Here is a 22396-nt window from a genome sequence, read left to right as displayed (position 1 = left end):
TGTACTGAGTAGAGACACTGCCTTCATTTTAAGAAAAGGAAGCCAAGAGGTTAAGTACTTTGCCCAAGGCCACATGACATAAATGAAAAGTTGATAGGATTTGGGGGTCGATTTCAGGTAGAAGAAAGGAGAAGGTAGACCTGGAAGAATAGGACAACAGGTTGTCAAAACCAAAATGGGAGAATGGGGAAAAGAACAGTTTGAGGGGTGAAGAGTTTTGCCATGTTGAGTTTCTTTTTCTTTTTTTGTCTTTTTGCCTTTTCTTGGGCCGCTCATGTGGCATAGGGAGTTCCCAGGCTAGGGGTCTAATCAGAGCTACAGCTGCCAGCCTATGCCAGAGCCACAGCAACGCAGGATCTGAACTGCGTCTGCGACCTACACCACAGCTCATGGCAATGCCGGAGCCTTCACCCACTGAGCGAGGCCAGGGACCGAACCCCCAACCTCATGGTTCCTAGTCGGATTCGCTAACCACTGCACCACAATGGGAACTCCCCATGTTGAATTTCTGATGAAAAAGGGAGCATTGGCAAAGGAGATGGGACAATCAGTAATGGAGCTCTATTAATGGTCAATGCAGTGCGCTGGGACCAGAGTCATCTGAAGAGTGGCTGGTGGACCAGAATTTCAGGACACAGTTTGCTCTCAGATGGGCATGGGCGCAGGACAGAAAGGGGGAAAGGAGTCCAAAAGCAGAGGAGAGAGAAAATATGCTCTCATGTGGTCCAGCATGTTGAGAAAGTGAGCACGATGAACAGGTCCAAGGAGATGAGGATGGATGAAGAACTGCTCGGGTTGGCCACGGTAAGCCTAACAGGGTTTCTGTGACACAGTGCAGCTCAAGTCCTTCAGAAAGAGAACATCGATGCAGCTCGGATCCCGCGTTGCTGTGGCTGTGGCGTAGGCCAGCAGCTACAGCTCTGATTTGACCCCTAGCCTGGGAACATCCATGTGCTGCAGGTGTGGCCCTAAAAAGAAAGAAGGAAGAAAGGGAGGGAGGAAGGAAGGGAGGAAGGGCAAGGGGAGAGAGGTGTAAGGAAAAGAAAATCCCCCCTTTGCTAAAGAAGGGAAGACGAGATAGCCTTGTACTCAATGCAGAACTTTCTCTAACTTCTCATTGATCTTGGTTCTACTAATGAAACAAATCTTTATCCTTCTTCTTCTTGACAATCTCTCAAATATTTACATCTGCCACAGTCACCACTTAAATTTATCTCCTATGGCTTAAAACGTATGGCCCTGCTACTGATTAGTTGTGTGACCTCAGGTAAGTTTTTTAACCTAAGCTTTGGTTCCCTCATCTGTATACGAGGGAGTAATAAATAACAGTGCCCTTCAATGTAAGACTGTTGGGAATTAAATGACGGAATGTGGCACGCAGTAAGACTCCATAAGTGTTCACTATGACCCTGGCTGTCACCATTGATGGCATTAACAAACTCCACTTCTTCAACTCTCCTCATATGATACAATTTCACATCTCTTCACCAGCCTGTTCAGTTCCTCGGAGTGTCAGTTTGGATTCCTTTTAAAGTTTGGAATTCAGCATTGACCAAAGGATGGCCTGAGAAGCAGAAGATACATTCTAAATGATACAGCTTAAAACTGTATGAGCAGTTTTCACAGTCACATAGCAGTGTTGGTCAGGCTTTGTCTTTTGTTACACTTGCAGGTAAGGCAGATTTCCCACATCCATGCTGGACTCCTTCTTATTAAATTTCACAGTGTCATAGCTGTCAAAGGGTTCCTGCCTCTCGGATATTTCTAGATCTTGATTCAGTCATCCAGTATAATTGTTCTACTCAGCTTTCTATTCCATGCTATTAAAGACCGTACTTAAATTTTTATAGTAATTGTTGATGTACCAAAAATAAAATGATTTCAGCAATGATCCCTTAAAGCTCTTTTGTGAAATCCTTCTTAAAGCCAGAATAACACTAATTTTATTAGAATATCATCATCAACAAAAAGCAAAAACCTAATTCTAACAGACTTAAACAATAAATGGAATTTATCGGCTCACATAAGAGAGAAGTCAAGTGTTAGGGGTGGGTTGTAGGTGTGGTATGATCAGGGCTTTGGCTCCACCTTTCTGCAATTCTCTCAGCTCTGCCCTTCCTCTGGTTCCACCTGCAATTGGATTGGAGTCCTGAGCAAAGTACAACGGGTATGGCATCCTCAGGCCTTTCTTCTGCAGCCCACGTGTTTCAGAGCAAAAACTAGTCTCCTTTTCCCAATCATTAGCAAAAGTCCTACCTTTTACTCTGAACAACCAGAACCAAGCTCTCTAGCTGAGGCAAGGCTACACACGACTGAATGAGTTACTACTGCCCATCCATGCATCAGTCACGTTGGCAACATCTGCTTCCAGATCATTTACCCTCCAAAAAAAAGTATATTTCCTTAAAAGTCTTCTAAAATTCACATTTTGCTGTAATTCACACAGATCTTTCAGTTATAATGACTAAGGTCCTTTAATCGGGTCAGCAAACTTTTTCTTAAAGAGCCAGGCAGTATATATTTTACACTTGGTAGGCTAAGTGGCAAAACAAGGCTATTATGTAGATACTCCTAACTCTTTAAAATGTAATGATTTAAAAATGTATAAAAAAATTCTTAGCTCAAGGGTTGTAAAAGAACAGGTTGTTTGGAGTTGGGGGGGGGTGCTAGTTTGTTGACTCCTCTGGAGTAATAACTAAAAAAATATTAAGAAGTAGACTAAATGGGAAGATTTGGAATTAAGAAAAAGATTGGTTTCCATTTGGGAAAAATCTGTAATTTTCAGATATATTAGCATTCTGTCTTAATAAGTAACACTAAAATAGAATTCTACTTGAAACAGTTACATAGAAACACAATGAAATTAAAGAACATAAAACTTTAGGGGGATGTCTACAAGATTAAAAAAAAAAAAAAAAAGAAAAGGAAAATTTAAAGGCCACATATAATAAAAAGAAATTTGGGAGTTCCTGTTGTGGCTCAGTGGGTTGCAAACCTGACTAGTATCCATGAGGATGTGGGCTCAATCCCTGGCCTCGATTGGTGGGTTAAGGATCCGTTGTTGCTGTGAGCTATGATGTAGGCTGGCAGCTATAGCTCCGATTTGACCCCTAGCCTGGGAACTTCCATATGCCACAAGTGTGGTCCTAAGAAAAGAAAAAGGAAAAAAAAAAAAGAAATCTAGCAAATTTTGAGCTTTTTCTTGGTCTAATAAGAAGACACTTCATTTCTAGAATTAAACTCAAGTTATACAGATGCAAATCAGGCAGTAAGTATCTTAGGCTCTGCGGGGTCACGCAGTCTCTGTCACTACTCAGCTCTGCGGCTGTAGTGTGACGGCAGCCAGTAATAAAAGGGTGAATAAATGGGTGTGGCTGTGTTCCCATAAAACTTTATTTACAAAAACATGTAATAGGCTGCATCTGGCCTATGGGCCATAGTTTGCTGGACCCCTACTTCAGTCTCTTTGATTTTTTGACTGCAATTTGAGAATGCCACCACCAAAAAGGTGGTGGTCCCTTTGGCATGTCTTCATCGTCTGAAACACCAGATACAGTTTCCAGACATATTAGCATTGTCTTAATAACTAACAGTAAAATAGAATTCTACTTAAACAGTTACATAGAAACACAATGAAATTAAAGACCATGACTTTAAAGGAATGTCCATAAGATTGAAATTTTAAGACAGTCCTCCAAAGTAACTATAGCATTGGGTTAGCAGTCCAAGATTTAAAAAATACATTTTTAAAGATTACGCATATACTCTTAGTATCTATTTCAATCATCACTAACTGGTTATTATTCAAGTGCTACATGCATAAACTTGATCAGACACTGCTTTGCTGCCAACCATGTTAACTTAGGCAGCCTTAAATTCCCTTGGCTTAGAGTAAAAGCCCAGAGTTTCACGCTCCCCTCAACTCTCCAGGCTCCAGTTTCAAGGCCCCTCGTGTGAAGAGCCTGTATCTTCTCGCTGTGGCAGCGAGTACTTCAGCACAGGGGAGTGTTGCTGGCACTACCCTCTTGCATAGCGTTGCCGTGGAAATGATGCCACATGAGTATCCGTGCTCTGCTCTCCATCCTAACGTCCAGCTCCAGCTCCCACAAGACCAGCTCCCACCAGAACTGCTACAACTCTTCCTCCTCTCCACCTGTCTGTCACATGGCTGCCAGCACCGCTCTCCTCCTCAAAGCATCTCAGTGCTCCCTGTGGTCTCCAGCCTCAGGACCTGCACTCCTGCTACCTGGGGCCCAGGGCCGTTCTCTGAACCTGTCACCCCCAGGTCAAATCCCCCCTCTGCTTGTGCTGCTGCTTTAGCAAAGAACACAGGGCTCCACCCCTAGTGAAAAGCAGGCTCAAGGGGCATCCATCCCAAACCCCATGGATCTCGGGAAACCTTCCCTGATCTTCACAATAGAGTAAATGTTCTCACCTCTAAACTCCCAGGATGCCTTCTTTCAATTCTTTCATTCCTCCAGCATTAGAGTTAATCATGGAACGGTGCTTCTAAAACTTCTGTGTGCATTCAAACCACGTGGATACCTTATAAACATGCAGATTCCAAATCAGCAGGTCTGGGGTGAGGCCTGAGTTTCCTGTATTTCTAACAAGCTCCTGGGTGATGCTGATGCTGCTGGTCCAGGGACCGCACTTGAGCATCAGAACCTGACGTGTTGGTAAGGCTCTCGTGGACAGGGCCCCTTTCTGTATCTTCCAACCCCGCTAGCACAGGGTTTTCTTATCAGGAAATGCTTATCAAAGGGAAGCTGTCCAATAAGGTGGGATTCTACAAAATCATTCTGGTCAATGCAAACCTTTTACAAATGGAAGCAGTTTCTTAGGCACATTTAGTGAATTTCTTAAAAGAACAATGACTTCATTAATTTTTGGGAAAAAAATATATTTATTATTTTTTAACGCCAGACACTATAAGTACAAAGAAGATTAAAAAAAAAAAATCATTGACATCCCACCACCCAGAAGTGAGTACCGTTGGTGTATGGCAAACATCATTCCAGACATATTTTGCATATACTCAGATGAAAAGATAAAAGAATGAAAGAACAGAAGGGTGACTGGAGGGGAGGGTAGATAAGGGGAGGATACATTGAAATGGGATCATACCATACGTGTCGCTATCATGAAAAAGTGTGAAGTATAAATGTAACTTGAATATGACACAGAAACAGAAATTGAGGTGAAACAGAAGAAACTGTAGAACTTCAGATGAATGGGTCCTCCCAAGAGACATTAGTTTCTAAAAGATCTCTCTAAAGTTAAGAAAAGAAATAATGAAAAATATTAGGATGCTGAAATCACTCCCGTTTTACTTATATTTCAATTTCAGACTGTAGCGACCGACAAATCTATTCCTTAGAAGGGATCAGTGATGAAGTCCTGCTGTACAGCACAGGGAACTATATCCAGTCCGTGTAATAGAACATGATAGAAGATAAACTGAGAAAAAGAACGTATATACACGTATGACTGGGTCACTGTGCAGTACAGCCGACATTGACAAAACATTGTCAATCAACTATATTTAACTCAAAAAAAAAAAAAAAAAAAAAGGAGAGAGAGAGAGACGAGATAAGTTCTCACACTTCTTCCCAAGTACGAGTTTGGGTTATTTACACCAGTATTACATTGACAAGGTTTCTGTTCCATAACTGTCATTTGCAGAGTTGTTTAGCTTTAATTCAGTATGAAAATAAAGTCAATACTCACCACGAATGCATGCTTTTACCATAGCATCTTCATTTCTGAGGTTTTTTTTTCTTTTTCTTTTTGGGGCAGCACCTACGGCATATGGAAGCTCCCAGGCTAGGGGTCAGATCGGAGCTGTAGCTGCCAGCCTACACCACAGCCACAGCAATGCCAGATCCGAGCTTTGTCTGCCACCTATACCACAGCTCATGGCAATGCTGGACCCAATGAGCGAGGCCAGGGATCGAATCTACATCTTTCTGGACACTATGGCAGGTTCTTAACTTGCTGAGCCACAGTGGGAACTCCTAGACTTTACTCTTTTCAGAAAGTTGTCTTCTATTACGTCAATATTTTTCTTGTTCTTATCTCTTGCATTCTCAGTGGGTTGCTGTGACTCTCAAATGAGATAATATATGTAAATCACTTGGAAGAGGGCCTGGCACTTAGTCCAGGAAGACAGTGCCAGGAGGAGTGGGGGAGGGGAGGATTCTCTCCAGGAACACAAGTGTCCTGCCCCCATGCCTCAATCTCTCTAATCATTTTCCTATTTTCTTATTCATTTCCTCATGTATGATTTCCTCTAGCTTGCCCACTACGTCTGACTGCATTTTCAGTTCTTTTTACTCTCACTTTTTCTTTCTTTCTTTCTTTCTTTTGTATTTTTGTCTTTTTAGGGCTACACCCTCAGCATACGGAGGTTCCCAGGCTAGGGTTCTAAGCAGAACTACAGCTGCTGGCCTACGCCACAGCACAGCAACACCAGATTGGAGCCACATCTTCGACCTACACCACAGCTCACAGCAACGCCGGATCCTTAACCCACTGAGCAAGGCCAGGGATTGAACCCGCAACCTCATGGTTCCTAGTCGGATTCGTTTCCACTACACCAAGATGGGAACTCCTCACTTTTTATTTCTAATGTGGCTTTTCTCTCCATATTCATACATTTTTCTTTCATTTCCTTTTTGAGATCTGTGAACAGATTTTCATTTGTTTATGTGGGCTTAAAATCTCTACTTTGAATTCTCCTTATTCAAAGAAGAGCTATTCCCCCCCCCCTTTTATTTTAAAGAGGGTAACAATATTTTGTATAATTTCGACATGATGGACAATTGTTTTAACTCTTTCCATGATCTTGGAGGGTAGTTCTTTTTGTGATCCATGTCCTTCGTCTGTCTTTGTTATGTTCTTTACAAAGCCATGCTCAAGTCCCATGTTAACTCTTGTCCTCGTATTATTTATCTTGAAACAGAGCCATGTATTTGTTGAAGAATGAAAATGGAAATCATACATGAGGAAATGAATAAGAACTAGGATGCTCTGTAGTTTCCACTTGAGTTTTCTTGAACATCCATGCACCCAGTCTGTTACACCTGCAGTGTGTGTTCCCTCGGTTTGTATGTAGCTGGTTTTGTGACTCACAGAAAAGCCCCTTTCCAGGCCAGGTTCCTTGGGTTCTAATCTATCAGGCTCTCCCCATCACACACACAGAGACTGGCTGATACGAGGAGAGCGTGCCACCCTCAGCTCCACTCCCCCTGGGTGGCTTCACACTCTGGATCCTAAACGGGGTCTCTACTGTGGCTTCTCCACTTCTCCTGTGGCCTGCTCACAGCCTGAGACCTGGTTTCTTTAATTAAAGACTACTGGACACACCCTTCTGAACTGGGAGACCCACTTTTAGTGAAATTTGTTTCTGGCTCAAGTCTGAGGAGGTGTCTGATCTCAGATTAACCCTTGTCTGCATCTACATTCATAGAGTCTAGCAGGTTAACTAGATTCTTTTGGTTGCGATATTCCAAGTGACAAAAACCCAGAGTACCATAAGCTGTCCCTGTCAAAATAAATAAATAAAGGAAAGAAGAATAAAAGGAAAGGAAGGAAGGAAAGAAGGGGGAAAGGAAGGAGAATGAGAGAGAGAAAGACAAAGGAACATATTGGCTCATAAACAGGGCTGTCTGCAGAGAGGCTGTGGTGGCCTCAGGCACAGCTGGATCTAGAGGTTTACATATCCTTGAGCTTCATATCTGCATGCCCCGGCTCTGTTTGTACATCACATCTCTCTCAGAGTCGCTCCCCACAGAGCAATGAAATGGCCACTATTGGCTCCAAGATAACATCATCTTCACAGCCTGTGAACTTGGAGAAAGAGGGCTTTCCCCAAAGGCGTTGGCAAAAGTCCCAGAGAAGAATTCGACAGGCCTGGCCTGGATCATGTGCCCACCTCTGGACCAATAACCATGGCTGGTGGGTTGGAGAACCCTGATTAGCCAGCTCTGAGCCTCATAACCACCTCTGGGAGGAAGGGAAGAGAAGACAAGGTCAGGCTCCTTCAAACATGAACTGAGCAGGATTCGTTATACAATGTAAGATAGTTTGCTCTCCAAAGAGAAGTATGCTCCATGGGATGGGGGGGATCAAGCCCACACTTTAGAATAAAGTTTGCTTCATGATTTGTAGTTTGCAGTTGGACCATTTTTTCTGTATCATTGACGACATTTATTTCTCCGTTTTTCATTCTTTGTTGCTTTTTCTTTTCTTTTTTGGCCTCGCCCATGGTGTGCGGAAGTTCCCAGGCTAGGGGTGGAACCCGAGTGACAGTCACCCAAACCACTGCAGTGACAATGCTGGATCCTGAACCTGCTGCACCACCAGGGAACTCCTCATTGGGTTTCGGCAGAAAGCCTTTCCTTTGCCATCTTTAACCGGAAGCCGTCTTTGCTCATGTTTTATTCCAACAATACTAACAGCACTTGACAGTTTATAAATAAGGCTTTCAAGCCTTCTGAATCAGACCACAGCCTACAGTGAGTCTGTATATTCTCAAGTGAAAGAGCACAGTTTTTTCCACTTTACAGATTAGGAAACTGAGCCCCCAGAAGTGTTAAGAGACTTGTCAAAGAACACACAGCTCGGAGTTCCCTTAGTGGCTCAGTGGTTAACGAACCCAACTAGGATCCATGAGGTTGCCGGCTAGATCACTGGCCTTGCTCAGTGGGTTAAGGATCCAGTGTCTTGTGAACTGTGATGTAGGTCGCAGACTTGGCTCAATCTGGTGTTGCTGTGGCTGTGGTGTAGGCGGGCAGCTGTAGCTCCAATTCAACCCCTGGCCTAGGAACTCCCATATGCCACAGGAAAAAAAAAAAAAAAAAAAAAAAAAAGAAAGAAAAAAAAAGGGGAGTTGTTGCTGTCATGGCTCAGTGGTTAACAAATCTGACTAGGAACCCTGAGGTTCCAGGTTCAATCCCTGGTCTTACTCAGTAGGTTAAGTATTCGGCATTACCGTGAGCTGTGGTGTAGGTCACAGACATGGCTCAGATCTGGTGTTGCTGGGGCTGTGGTGTAGGCAGGTGGCTCCAGCTCCAATTAGACCCCTAGCCTGGGAACCTCCATATGCTGCGGGTGCGGCCCTAGAAAAAGACAAAAGACAAAACAAAACAAAACAAAACAAAACAAAAAAACCACACACAGCTCAATCAAGTGGTAGAGAGAGAACCAATCCTAAATCCACAGATTCAGACCCTTAACCAAGTTCTTGACTCTCACAACTGACTGCTCTTGGGCTTTCTCCTAAAAATCACATTTTCAAACCATGAGAGTTTGAACAATATATACACAGGAAGTCTCAAAGGGTTTAACAAAGAAGCAATCCGAAGGGGTTCATCAGATGGGACCCCTGGATGGATGTTGGGTGGAGATACACAAACCTATTCTAATGGAAGCTATTTTCAAAACATATGGCCACACCAAATCAGAGAAAATAGGGTGTTGCTAAGGGGCAGGCCCGCCACACCTTGAATGAGTCCTTGATGGACACGCAGGCTGTTTTAATTGACGTCTGAGGCTGACAGGTCAATAAGTGCTGGAAAGTTATCCAGCGCCTGCCCCTGCCCCCCAAACCTTGTTTGCAAAGATACCTTGTTTAGCAACGCTTTTTTCCATCACAACCAGCATAAAGTTAAACTCCAGTCCATCCCACGTCGGAGTTCATTCTAAATTCAGGGTTTCCCGGAAATCAATGTGGCTTCCCTGAGTTAAACTACTCCTTTCTCTCCAAGGCCCAAGAAGCACTGGCCTGAAGGTAGTGGCTCCGTGCTAGACAAGGACCCTGGGGGAGGAGCCTGACTTCACTTTCTGTCCCCTCTGTGGAGTGTGGAGCTGCTCACACTCCTTCTCAGCCCTCAACCTGTCATCAGTGCCGACCTCCCCCCTTTCTACTTAGGCAATCCCTTCCCGCCCTTTTCCTGCTGGCCCAGTTCACTGACAAGAATCTTCATTTTCCACTTTCTGGTCTAAAGATGAAAACATGTTAACTGAGGGTAGGACTTTTGCATCAAAACTGGGAATACTCCACTGCACTGAGAAGATCATTTCTTGGAATTATTCACTTAAGTGTTTACCAGAAACAATGATCAAGTGTTCCAGATTGATTCACAAATGTAATTAATGAAAGAATGGCTAATAGTTTCCATTTTCTGGTTTGTTTTAATCCTACCAAATAAAAAAAAAAAATTTTTTTTTTTTTTGGCACCACTTCAACAAAAATCCCAGCCCGTGATTCAAGGAGGTAAGAGATTCATAAAGCCAACATGGAAGTTAAACTTGCCAAGGTGTATGGCAAACCCAACTCAGACGCAATCCTTACACAAAGCAAAAGCCATCCTAACAGAGCAAAAAGAAAAGCAATTAGTGCTGCCAGCCAATGCCTCCAAATTTTGGACAGTCATGAAAAAGTGCCTCCAGTCCCTGGGACTTCTCCTCTGCTGTTTGTGGGATAAAAAAATGTAACTAAAAATGCCTGTGCTGTCCCAGACTGGGGAAGACATAACGAACCCTGGCTTGCCATATTATTCTGCAACAGCTGAAAGTTTGCAAAATAAATAAATAAAAGTAAAATACAATACAATACAATAAAACAGCTCTTGTTTGGTTTTTCCTAGTCAACTTTAATTACTGTAAGGATGGGTGCAGCAAGATAAATATTTCCTTTTCAGTTCAGCGCTGAAAGAAACACAAGTTCTTCTGCTGCCTTTTGTGCTGAAGCTCTGAGGTCTGCAGCCTATTCTTATTCACCAACTGGAAAAGATTTGTGGCAATGGCCAGTTTGATGTTTTGTGCTCAACTCCCAAAGTCCCAATTTGAAGTCCTTCTCTTCCACTTAAGGAGACATGTCATTTTTCCTTTAATTTAAAAAATGTTCTGAATGCAAAGAGACTTTACAAGGACTACTAGGTTGCCTAATATAAATTCCGTGTGTGCGATGCTCTTCAGGCGGTGTCAGTGGACAAGGTCAGTTCGGCTAAGCTAACCAACTGCCAAGCAGCCAGTTTGCCGGGGTGGGGGGTGGGGGGGGTAGAGTTTTAAGCATACTACATGTGCAAGAGCCAAAGTCAGACCCGAAATCTAAAGTGAGGGCAATAAGCACTTGGTCTTAAAATGGCCCATGGAATTTAATCTTGTTAAGCAAATTTGAACTGGGCATTTGTCCACAATGACCCAATGGAAAGTTACAGGCAAATATCTCTAAACGACACTGTTCAGTCCAAGACTTTCTGCCTATCTGAGCATCACTATGGGCTGGAACTGGAAAGCATGGCCTGCCCTATTCCCCACCCTGGCCCCCCAGGTATTCCAGGCTTCTTTAGGAAAACCACCAGTGTAAGAATTCACATCGTCCGCACAGTGAACTTTTCTCTACAAGTCCTTCATATGTCAGGAAAATTGCTTCTCAATTTTCCAGGGGAAGCCCTAAAAAACCCTATCAAGGAACATAACATGATGGGTAGGGAGTGAAAATGTCAACATGGACTGGGGTGAAACAAAAGCCTTACCCAGGAACATGGTATGAGATATACAGTAACTCCCAATTGTTCATTTTATGAAGGATTAGTAGTGAGCTATCATAGATAAGAGAAATCCACAGGACTCTCCTGTTTTAACTATTCGTTTGCAAAAGCAGTATTTTAATCTGAGTTTTTTTTTTCTTTCTTTTTTTTCAGTCTTTTTGGGGCTGCACACATGGTGCATGGAAGTTCCCAGGCTAGGGGTCAAATGGGAGCTTTAGCTGCCAGCCTACACCACAGCCACAGCAACGCCAGCTCTGAGCTGCATCTGCAACCTACACCACAGCTCATGGCAAAGCTGGATCCTTAACCCACTGAGCAAGGCCAGGGATCAAACCTGCATCCTCATGGATACTAGTCAGGTTTGTTACCACAAAGCCATGACGGGAACTCCTTAATCCAAGTTTCTACTGGAGAATAAAATCAACCAGGTGTCCACTGTTTGGTGGAGTCGACAACAGTGAAGTGACTTAAAGGGAGGTAGTGAGAAATGTCACGCTGGGCAAGAATCCCAAAGTGACATGAGTAGACTCATCGGTCACGACTCGGGGGCTGGCTGGGCAGCCCAGCTCAGGCAGAGTACCTCACTGACCATCTTGTCAAAGCAGCATTTTGGCAGGTTTGATACACGTTTTCCTGAAGGTTAAAGAGGGAGATGTAAAGTCAACCCTGTTCAGCCACTGAGAAGAAAGCTCTCCTACTCAGGCATCATTCACTTACAACTTTGTTTATATAAAAGGGGGAAATGCAAATCAATCATCTACATAAGACAGAGGACAACTACGGTACATGACACAGTTGTCCTGACCAGAAAATTAAATGGAAAGAATACTGACCCTCCACTTCTGAGATGAGATGGCATGGACGTTGCCCCTTGGAACATTTCTCGCTCCTTGATTTCACTGAAGTCTGCATCATACGGGAGCTTTAATTGGCCAATGGCATTAGATTCGGCTAGATAAAGCCCATTTCTTTTCATCACAGAGTCTCCCATCATAACTGTTTCTTTGGGTTCCACTCTCTTCTTTGCTGTAATTATCAAGGAAACATTTTGTTAAGGCGTTTCTTATTTTAAGAAAAACTGCCTTTGAATACTGTTTCAATCCAAAAATTGAAACAATTTAGAAATTATGTATTACTTAAAATCAAGTCTGGGATTGTATGGAGTAAATCTCCCTGGACATATACAAGACCATATTTCCCTCAGCAGGTGATAAATGAGCATAATCGTAGCTCTATCAGCTCAAGTCTACACACAGATAAACACTCCAATTTAGCTTTATGAACTACCTAAGTCTTTATGGATACTTCTGTGTCCCATAGCAATTCTTCTTTCTGAGTCTGATCACATTAGTAACTTTTCATTTAGAAGTATTTATTGAGTGCCTTCCTGATGTCAGGCTCCGTCCTAAGCACTTGGGATGTACTAGTGACAAAACAAAGATCCCTGCACTTACAGGGCTGACATCCTAACAGTGCACCTGTTTATACAACAGACAATAATAAATGAGGGGTATAAGATAAGATAGCGTTATGGAAAAAAGCAAAAGTCGAAAAGGGGAGAAGGGTCAAAGGGGACTGGGAACAGGGGCAGGTAGGAATTTTAAATACTTAATGGAGGTGAGGCACCAAGGTGTCCCATGACAAGGGATGGTATTTTCAGCAGAGAGAAGAGCTGGTACAGAAGCTCAAAGACACAAGTGTGCCTGGCATGCTCAGGCAACAGCAGAGTGAAATGTATGATGGGGAAGAGCAAGGGGCTGGATCATGGAGGCCCAATGGACCACTCGCAGGAGTGGACAGATGAGGGCATTTAAACACTCAAAAGGCTTTTTTTTTTTTTTTTTTTTTTTTTTTTTTGCCTTTTCCTACAGCCGCTCCTGCGGCATATGGAGGTTCCCAGGCTAGGGGTCTAATCGGAGCTGTAGCCACCAGCCTACACCAGAGCCACAGCAACGCGGAATCTGAGCCGCGTCTGCAACCTACACCACAGCTCACGGCAATGCCCGATCCTTAACCCACTGAGCGAGGCCAGGGATCAAACATGCAACCTCATGGATATTAGTCGGATTTATTAACCACTGGGCCATGATGGGAACTCCTCAAAAGGCTTTTTAAAGGGGACTAAGAGAGAATTGCAAAAGAGAGGTCCAATCTCTGAACTGAAACACCTATTGTGTTTATGGCTGCAGATCCTTAGACTTAAAATACAACAGTTTCTTCTTGGGCAAACTGACATCAGGAGTAGCTTACCCATGCTGCTGCTTCTATACTCTAGCCCACAATAAAGTTAAGTTTTTTCAAAGGGGAAAAGGGAATGAGCTTCATATAGAGAGATAGTTTTGCAAGCTTTTCCAACATGACTCAAGGTTTCCTTTTCTGCACTTGAACCATCAAACTAATAAAAACCAACCATAACAAAACCACTGAGTCTGTTCCTCTGACTAAGCTCTGTGCTTTCAAAACACTGAATTTTACACCAGAGAGGAAGCTTAGAGATTGGCTAGTCTAACCTTCGTTTTTCAGATGAGAAAACTGAGAACCCTAAAGGTTAGGTAGCTAGTTTAAGGTCACATAGGAGGTTCGGGGAGAGCTGGGGTTTGGTATTCTGTCAGACATGGGGCCACGGACAGCTGTGGATGCAGGCAGGTCACTCAGCTTCTTTCCCCTTCCTCAGTGGTCCCCACTTCTTGGGGACATGGTAAGAATTAAGTGATATGGCCTGGTAAAGGGACTCCCCTGGTGCCAGTGTGCTCAAAACCGAGAAGTTATTGTCACTATTATTAACAGAACCCAGGAGTTCTGACTTCTGGTCCAGGGCTCTCTCCATAGCTCCATGTAACCTCAAATATCTTTAGGACTGAATTATAAAGCACATACTTCATTTCAGATTACAAAGCATTTTGAGCCTGTTTCTGTATCTTAGCATTCATTTCTTTCACTCATTCATCCCATAAATATTTATGAAGCATCCACTGCCATGTGCCAGATGCTGTTCCAGGGGCTGGTGGGTCCAGTGGTGAAGGAAACGGTCTAGAAGTCATGGAGCTTCTGTTCTAGAGAAAAAAACACATCCCTACTCATAGGCAGAGGAGCCACAGCCCCTCAGGCTTCAGTCTACCAGAGTGAGCTGTCAGTTGTCAATACAGTGACAAGCTACCTGGGGCCCACTCTTACCCCTGCTGGATGTCCACCATTCCTCTGAGCGTAAGTAGCAGTGCTCTGGGTTCTTCTGGCAAATACGTGCAGCAAGGTGCAGTAATTTTGTAGTGGATCCTGGGTAAATTCCAAAAAGATGCTACAAGCAGTAGCATTACCATATAGCAACTGTCCTGTTTCACAAATATTTCTTTGGCATCTACTATAGACTACACCCTTTTTCAGGCTCTTGGGTTTATAAGACAGAAAACTTCTTTTCCTACTAAAGTTGCTCCATTTATGGAGTTCCGGTTTGTAGCTCAGTGGCTTAAGAACCTGACATGGTGTCTGTGAGGATACAGGCTTGATCCCTGGCCTCACGCAGTGGCTTAAGGATCCAGCTTTGCCACAAGCTGAGGTTTAGGTTGTGGATGTGGCTCAGATCCATTGTGGCTGTGGCTGTGGCTGTGGTGGAGGCCAGCAGCTGCAGCTCCGATTCAAGCCCTAGCCTGGGAACTTCCATATGCTGCAGGTGCAGCTGTAAAAATAAAGTTGCTCAGTCTAGTAGGGGAAACAGAGAGATGCATCCAGAGAGAAATTCAGGAGCACAGGGTCTGCAGCAGATAAGGAGGAGTACAGAGAATGGAGGCATCCTCAGCGGTTGGAAAGATTCATAGGGGGAGGCGGAGCCAGAGAAGCAATTTGAAGGGTTAATAGGAGGCAAAAAAAAAAAAAAAAAAAAAAAAAAAACCCTCTCAGAAAAAGGAACTAAAGTCTGGAGTGAAAGCCAGCTTCAGGTATGTCCAAGCTATGCAGCCAAGCAGGGGCTCATGCTAAAAAGGCCCTTCACTTGGTTTAATGCTTTGCTGTTGCCATCTTGAAATTCTAAATAATTTTTGAACAAAGAGCTCCACATTCTCATTTTGCACTGGGTCCAGCAAAGTATATAGTAGATCCAGCATGAGGCCTGAAACAGCAAGATGGGTGTGGGGAACTGCAAGGGTTCCATATTGCTGGCGCACAGATGGCAAGGGGGGCGGGTGAACAGACAAAGGAGAGTGGAGAGAAGGGCCTGGACTTATTAGGCTGGGGTCAGATCACAGCAGAGCTGTGCACACTGGAGAATGGAGACTTCCTCTCCTGGAGCAGAAGTCAACAAACTGTAGCCCCACCAATGCCCTGCCACCTGTTCTGTACAGCCTACAAGCTAAGAATGATTTTTCTATTTTTCAATGGTTGAGGGCAAAAAAATCAAAAGAACAAGATTTTGTAATGTGAAAATTACATGAAATACAAATTTCAGTGGCCCTGGTCAGTCTACAGTTGCTTTCCTGCTGCAACAGCAGAGTTGAGTAGGTTGAACAGAGACTCCATGGCCCACAAGGTCTAAAATAGTCATTCTCTGGCCCTTTAGAAGAAAAGTCTGCCAACTTCTGTGCTAGGTGGGTGCTTCCCAAACTGTGTTCCCCAAAAGACAGAGTCTGAAGTTAAATAGGTTTGGGAAATGCTGGGATGATTAAACAAATGACTTTACCAGATGGCCTTCCCTACCCTTTAATACAGTCACGTGAATTGTGACTCTCCAAGCGGGAAAGCAAGTAGGCTCACTTCTTGAGCATGGGATCCTTGATCCAAGGAAAAATTCCTATATCTTGTCAAAAGCAGTCCCTGGAACTTAGTTTGGCAAACAGCCCTTCAGGCACAGAGGTCCCTCTGAAGGGTTTGCAGCAAGAAGATGATGCCATCTGATTCTTGTTTGCTTTCTGATTTCTTGTCCCTTACAGCACCCCAAGAGAAAAGGATCATTTTTCTGGTTTCCTGGGGTAAAGGGACAAGGCTGCAGCTCACAGCCCTGTCTGGGTGGGCACTCGGCTTCCCCAGGCTCTCCTGGCTGCTCCAAGGGCCAAGGGTCCTTGTGTTGACCCACCTGTAGCCCCCCAGTGACCTGAGCATAGAGCAAGACCTGAGCACTGGATGACCAGGGCCAGGAAAGAGGTGATCGAAGCAGGGGGCGGTGGTGGGGAGGAGGACGCAGACCCGAGGATATTCAGGAAGCCCACGCAGGCAGCCCGTGGAGGGCCCTGTGGTGGCTAAGGTGACAGGGACTGTGAGAAGGAAGAGCCTGCTCTGAAGTCTCTGTCCAGATGACGTTAACGGGGGGGGGGGGGGGGGGCATTAGCAACAATGCCACCTCCAGCCAAAAACCCTGTCTGAACACAGTGATTAAACTCCTGGCCCTACAAACATGACCGCACACATCTCGTCCCCTTTCATCTCCTTCAACCAGGATTCCAAACCTGCCTCCACACCCCTAGCCCTGCCTGGGGAGGTGTCAGCTACTAATGACTTCACACCGTGGGAAGGGACGAACCCTCTGTCTCCAAGCACAGTGGCCCTCACTGCCTGTTACCCAACAAAGGGCCCCTTTACTCAGAGAGGCTCTGAAACTAGTCCAGGGAGCTCCTGGACAATGGATCCAAGGCTGGATCATTAGAACATTTTTTTGAAATTGGGCAATGTGTGCTTTTGAAAGGACAATGACTTTTTACTGCCATTGTTTCCTGGGTGCTGCTGCAGCCTGCAGGGATGATGAGGGCAGTGAGGATGGCAACTGACAACCATGTGGATGGAAGAACGGAAACAGAGCTGAACTTCAGTCGGTTGCTTGGGAGTGGAGGGGTCGGCCTTCCCATACCCGGGAACACTGCAGCCAGTAGCAGGGTTTTCAAATGGCAGCTCCCAAGACTTAAACGCCTGCAGCATTCAGGCTCAGAAGTAGAAACATTTAATAAACAAGAGCTCCCCCACTGCCACCCTGCTTATAAGTGACCCTGTTCCTGGGAGTTCCCGCTGTGGCTCAGCAGTAACAAACCCGACTAGTATCCATGAGGATGCCTCGCTCAGTGGGTTAAGGATCCAGTGTTGCCATGAGCTGTGGTGTGGGTTGCAGATGTGGCTCGGATCCCACATTGCTGTGGCTGTGGTGCAGGCCGGCAGCTGCAGCTCTGATTCAACCCCCAGCCTGGGAATTTCTATATGCCTCAAGTGCAGCCCTAAAAAGAAAAAAAAAGAAAAAAAAAAAAAGTGACCCTGTTCCTCAGTCTGACCTCACCCTGAACCATGGTTCCTGAGTCCATCCCCTTTCATCTTGGCAAGGACTTAGCTCCCGTGGGTACCAATCGTGTCTGGTATCACTGGTCTGATGGGGGCCCTGGTGGCAGAATGTTTGAAAAACTCCTCCAGTGATTCTAAAAGTGCAGCTACCAGAGTTCCCACTGTGGTGCAGTAGAAACAAATCTGATAGATCCATGAGGATGCAGGTTCGATCCCTGGCCTTGCTCAGTGGGTTAAGGATCCTGCGTTGCCGTGAGCTGTGGTGTAGGTCACAGACGGGGCTCAGATCTGGTGTTGCTGTGGCTGTGGTGTAGGCCTGCAGCTAAAGCTGATTCAACCCCTAGCCTGGGAACCTCCATATGCTGCGAGCACGGCCCTAAAAAGCAAAAAAAAAAAAAAAAACAAAAAAACAAAAAAACAAAAAAACTCCAGCTACCATTAAGAAACAGAAGTGGATGATGCCTCTCCCTTGCTTAAACCCTGCGCTGGCTTTCCACTGCAGGAGGAATAAAGTCCTGACCATGTCTGCCCTCTCCTCGCTCCAGCCCTGAATGGCCCTGTGGCCTCAGTTCCCTCCACCTTCCAGCCACAGGGGCCCTCGGGTCCACTGGCCGAGCTCGGGTCCATCTCTGGCTTCAGCTTCGCTGTCCTTTCAGCCTGGGCACCATGTTTACGGATTTCTACCCGGTTGCCTTCTTCTCATGATACACACTCCCACTCAGACGCCACCTCTGCCAGGACACCTTCCAGAGCTGACAGTTCCTCCTGCCACTCACTCCCTGTCCCATTATCTAGCTTCTCTTCTTCAGAGCACTCACCAGAACCTAATTATCTCATTGCCTGGTTTTCCTGTTTATTGCCTATCTCCCCTCACAGGGCAGGACTCGGTTAGATTGGACCCTGGCAGTTAGTGGGGGCTCAATAAATAACGAATTGACTGCCTGTCAAGAAAGAAACAAGTAGGGCGTTGGAGGTAAAGCAGACGGCCTGATGACATACTCCTTTACGGGACCGGGGTGTGGCACACATGTCCTGTGCTGCCTCTTTTCTCCTTTCCCCTCAATCCTACCTCTTCAGCCATGTCAGGGATCACAGGGACCAGAAAGGACAACAAGCGCAAAGCGGGCGGGGCCTGGGAAGTGCAGCTGATGGGGGTGGGGACCACTCAGCTCCATCGTTCCCTGTGGGGGCCACATGGAAACTGGGCCCAGGGCTTCCAGATCTTCCAATGGGCCACAAGAAGTCATACATTTGATGCTTCCACATTTAAATCATGCTGACTAATTAAAAGAAGAGATTTGTTTGCCAAATAAGTGAGATACTCAGGCGGTGGCTTGTAACTCCTGGGACAGTCTTCAGACCATCTCCTCTGTGTGAGTGTAAACCTAGCCCTCTTCATCACTCCTTGAGGGCTGAAGGAGGGCCAGGTCTGCCAGCACCAATTATTATTATAGTAATCATAAATTTATAATGGGGTTTAATGAAAATATAATGCATAACAAATAATACATACAATGTGTAATAATATATGTAATACATGTATCATAATGTATAGTATGACCCTGAACACACATGTATGTGACCGAAGTAAAGTCCTTCAGCCAAGACTTACCCTGATGGCAACGTACCCTGATGTTTTCCACTCTATTCTGTTTTGCTTCATTGTTTTAAATGCTGATGGGATCCGCTAAATTGAGTGTCACCCCACTAGTGGGACATTCCCTACAGTTTGGAAAACTCTTAGCATGCTCTGGACAGGAGGTGATTTCAATTGCTGGGGTCATTCTTTAGAATTTGAGATTTTTAGTCTCTGTGTTTCTAGGTTTAGAGACCTGCTGGCAGTTCTGTGGCTAAAGGAAAAGCCCTGTTCGACTTCTGTTTACATTTTCACATGGGATCAGAAAGGCGCTTTCAAAGACTAACCTTTTTAGTACATTACATAAATTTTAAATACACCTAATGAAATTAACAATTTTTTAAACTCCAATTTAGAAATTATTTCCAATATAGGTGAACCCTTTCATTAGAAAACACTTAACCTAATTTTTTTTTCTAGCAAGTAACTTTTCTTTAAAAAAAGCGATATTTAAGTGTTCTTTATAAACACCCGGAAAAATAGATGAACAATGTTTCTTAACCAGTTTTCACGCAATATTAACCAAGTCTTAATGTAAAAAAATCAGGTGGGGTTTGAAAAAAATTATATAAAATAGCTCTTAGGCGCCAATTCAAGAAACATGCAAAAACAAACAAACAAAAACAAAAACCCTAAGAGTTCCCATCATGGCTCAGAGGAAATGAATCTGACTAGTATCCATGAGGACACAGGTTCGATCCCTAGACTCTATCAGTGGGTTAAGGATCCAGCATTACTGTGAGCTGTGGTGCAGGTTGCAGACAAGGCTTGCATCCCGTGTTGCTGTGGCTGTGGCGTAGGCCAGCAGCTATAGTTCCCATCTGACTCCTAGCCTGGGAACCTCCATGTGCTACAGGTGCAGCCCTAAAAATACCAAAAAAAAAAAAAAAAAAAAAAAAAAGAAAGAAAGAAAGAAAGAAACATGCTTGTCACTTCCCACCCCCCAGCTGTAAAGGATGTTACATGGCCTTACACTGAGCAGGAGGAAGGGTCCTGTCTGGCAGAAGAGCCCCCTGGGAGGCCGCCCTGAATAAGCGCGCCCGGGCACTGCTTATCCTTCTAATCTTCACGGGGTCCACTGGGGGTTTAGGAAAGGAAGGGCAGGGATCCTCCTCTGTGGCAGGAGATGCTGGAGCTTTAGGTTTCTGGAAAGAGAATTTTGAAATGATTGGCCTGAGTTTCTATGTCTTGAATAAGCCTCATCCCCACTCCACGCTGGTCCTGACACCTGCAGACAACACGGGGCTTCCTGCCTGGCTTCTCCCCAGTCCCCTGGTCCTAGTCCCACTGGCCGACCTTGCTTCATGCATTAGGTAAGTAACACTTTTTCACTGTTTTTGTCAATTATATTGTATTAAATACTCTGCTGTTCTGCTTAGTATATTCGAAAAAAAGGTTTACCCATGCCAGCAAACCGATCTGAACAAGAGACTATAAAACATGGTATAGTACATTCAACATGCTTTGCCAACTCTTGTATTCGATTCAGCTCAGAAAGCATTTACTGGGCACCCATATGGGCCAAGAACCATGTGGATATAAATACCACCTTTATATGTTTCGGACTCCACAAAAGTCTTTTTTAAATGATATAAAAATGCTTTAATAACTTAAATTAAAACATCACAAAATAAGAGCAAGAAGTAGTCTTGGACTTAACGACATAAAAATGTGTTATTTTCTATATCTCAAGAAGTCTATGCTGATACCTTCAGAAAAGGAACACTACTGGCCAAAGTCCAATTCCTTAAAGACTTAAAAACACCTGCTTTGAGCACTGTGCCACCCCAAACACCCTCTGGACTAACCTCCAGACGGCAGTGGCCTCTGACCCAATGGAGGGGGCCACGCCTCACAGGGGCCTAAACCCCCACTTTTAGTGTTGCCTGCTGATCTATCCTTCCTCCAACTCCGGTGCAATTATTTGTTGTTTATTCATTAAGGAGCGATCTTACGGCACCAAGTGTTCTAGCTCTCTAACCAAAAATAATCAAGTTAAAAAGTTCCTAAAGTCACTTACATAATAATTTGTGAAAAAAGGTGACTCTTAATACAAAAGGTTAATCAACATTAAAAAAAAAAAACAAACTCTGGTATGAAATTCAAGTCAGATAATTTGGAAAAATGGCTGAGGTCATCTATTATACATGATACATAATCTCAGCCACTCATAATCCCTAACAGAACATGGGCATCTATATATAGTAACGTTCCCCTCTCAAAAAGTTGGTTATTCCAATAATGATGACATTTTTCAAGATACTTTTTATATCCTCTTGTTCATTTGCATCTAGAATCAGTTCATAAATCAGCCCCCCCCCCAAAATGAGTTTTAGACTTTAGATACATATTTTTCTAAATATGGTTAGAAAAAGCATAAATAAATCAATCAGCATAACAGAAAGAGTCAATGATTCTGGGATCAAACTGATGTAGAGCGGAATCCACTTACTAGTCTGTGAGCCTGGGCAGGTCACTTGCTTCTCTGAACTTGCCCAGACATCAGATGAAGACAGCGGTCCCGCTTCCCTGCAGGGACACTGACTTACATACAGTTCCTACTACGGAGGCTGGAGAAATGCTAGCTCCCTCCCTACATAAGCTGTTTACCCTTAGGTATTTACCAGATTTGGTTTCAAGTTACTTTTAAGTCTCAAAAGCTAAGACCCTACCTCCTGACATAATCTTGCTGGAAAAAAGATCCTGAATTCAGAGGGGTCTATTGCAAAGGAGACAACACTTATGTGCCTATATATATTATGCTATATTTGTTTAATAAATAGTCACCTTAGTAATCCAGAAAAAGAAAGACAAATACCATACACTATTACTTATATGTGGAATCTAAAATATGGTACAAATGAACCTATTTACAAAACAGAAACAAACAAACAAAAAAAGGAGCACCTGTCATGTGCAGCAGAAACAAATCTGACTAGGTACCATGAGGTTT

The 22396-nt window shown here is 44.2% G+C and overlaps 1 protein-coding gene and 1 long non-coding RNA gene across 23 annotated transcripts in view; one reads left to right on the top strand and one right to left on the bottom strand.

The window, feature by feature from the left end:
- Positions 1 to 22396, bottom strand: part of ARMC2 (armadillo repeat containing 2) — a 156930-nt gene that overhangs the window by 120286 nt on the left and 14248 nt on the right. For 19 of the 22 annotated variants that reach the window (XR_014806726.1, XR_014806695.1, XR_014806696.1 and 16 more), the window contains 2 exons: positions 20417 to 20588; positions 12392 to 12584 (listed from right to left, as the gene is read on the bottom strand). Coding sequence is in view for 8 of the 22 variants with exons in the window: in XM_084962049.1 (XP_084818175.1) it covers positions 12392 to 12584; positions 20417 to 20588 (365 nt within the window). In the remaining 14 variants the exon portion in view is untranslated. The remainder of the gene's footprint in view (positions 1 to 12391; positions 12585 to 20416; positions 20589 to 22396) is intronic. The other 3 variants (XR_014806717.1, XM_084962067.1, XM_084962077.1) reach the window with 1 other exon arrangement.
- LOC146406148 (uncharacterized) lies at positions 8223 to 11796 on the top strand. Its single transcript, XR_014807017.1, has 2 exons — positions 8223 to 8745; positions 9013 to 11796. It is a non-coding gene; the product is annotated as an uncharacterized LOC146406148 (long non-coding RNA).

This window comes from Sus scrofa, chromosome 1 (assembly GCF_054392235.1).
Source record: "Sus scrofa isolate SSC_HxYL_T2T_F1_AM1 chromosome 1, Sscrofa_HxYL_maternal_Yorkshire_Landrace_v2.0, whole genome shotgun sequence".
Taxonomy (NCBI): Eukaryota; Metazoa; Chordata; class Mammalia; order Artiodactyla; family Suidae; genus Sus; species Sus scrofa.
The sequence above is the reverse complement of the archived record's forward strand: the minus strand, read 5'-3'. Positions and strand labels throughout refer to the sequence as shown.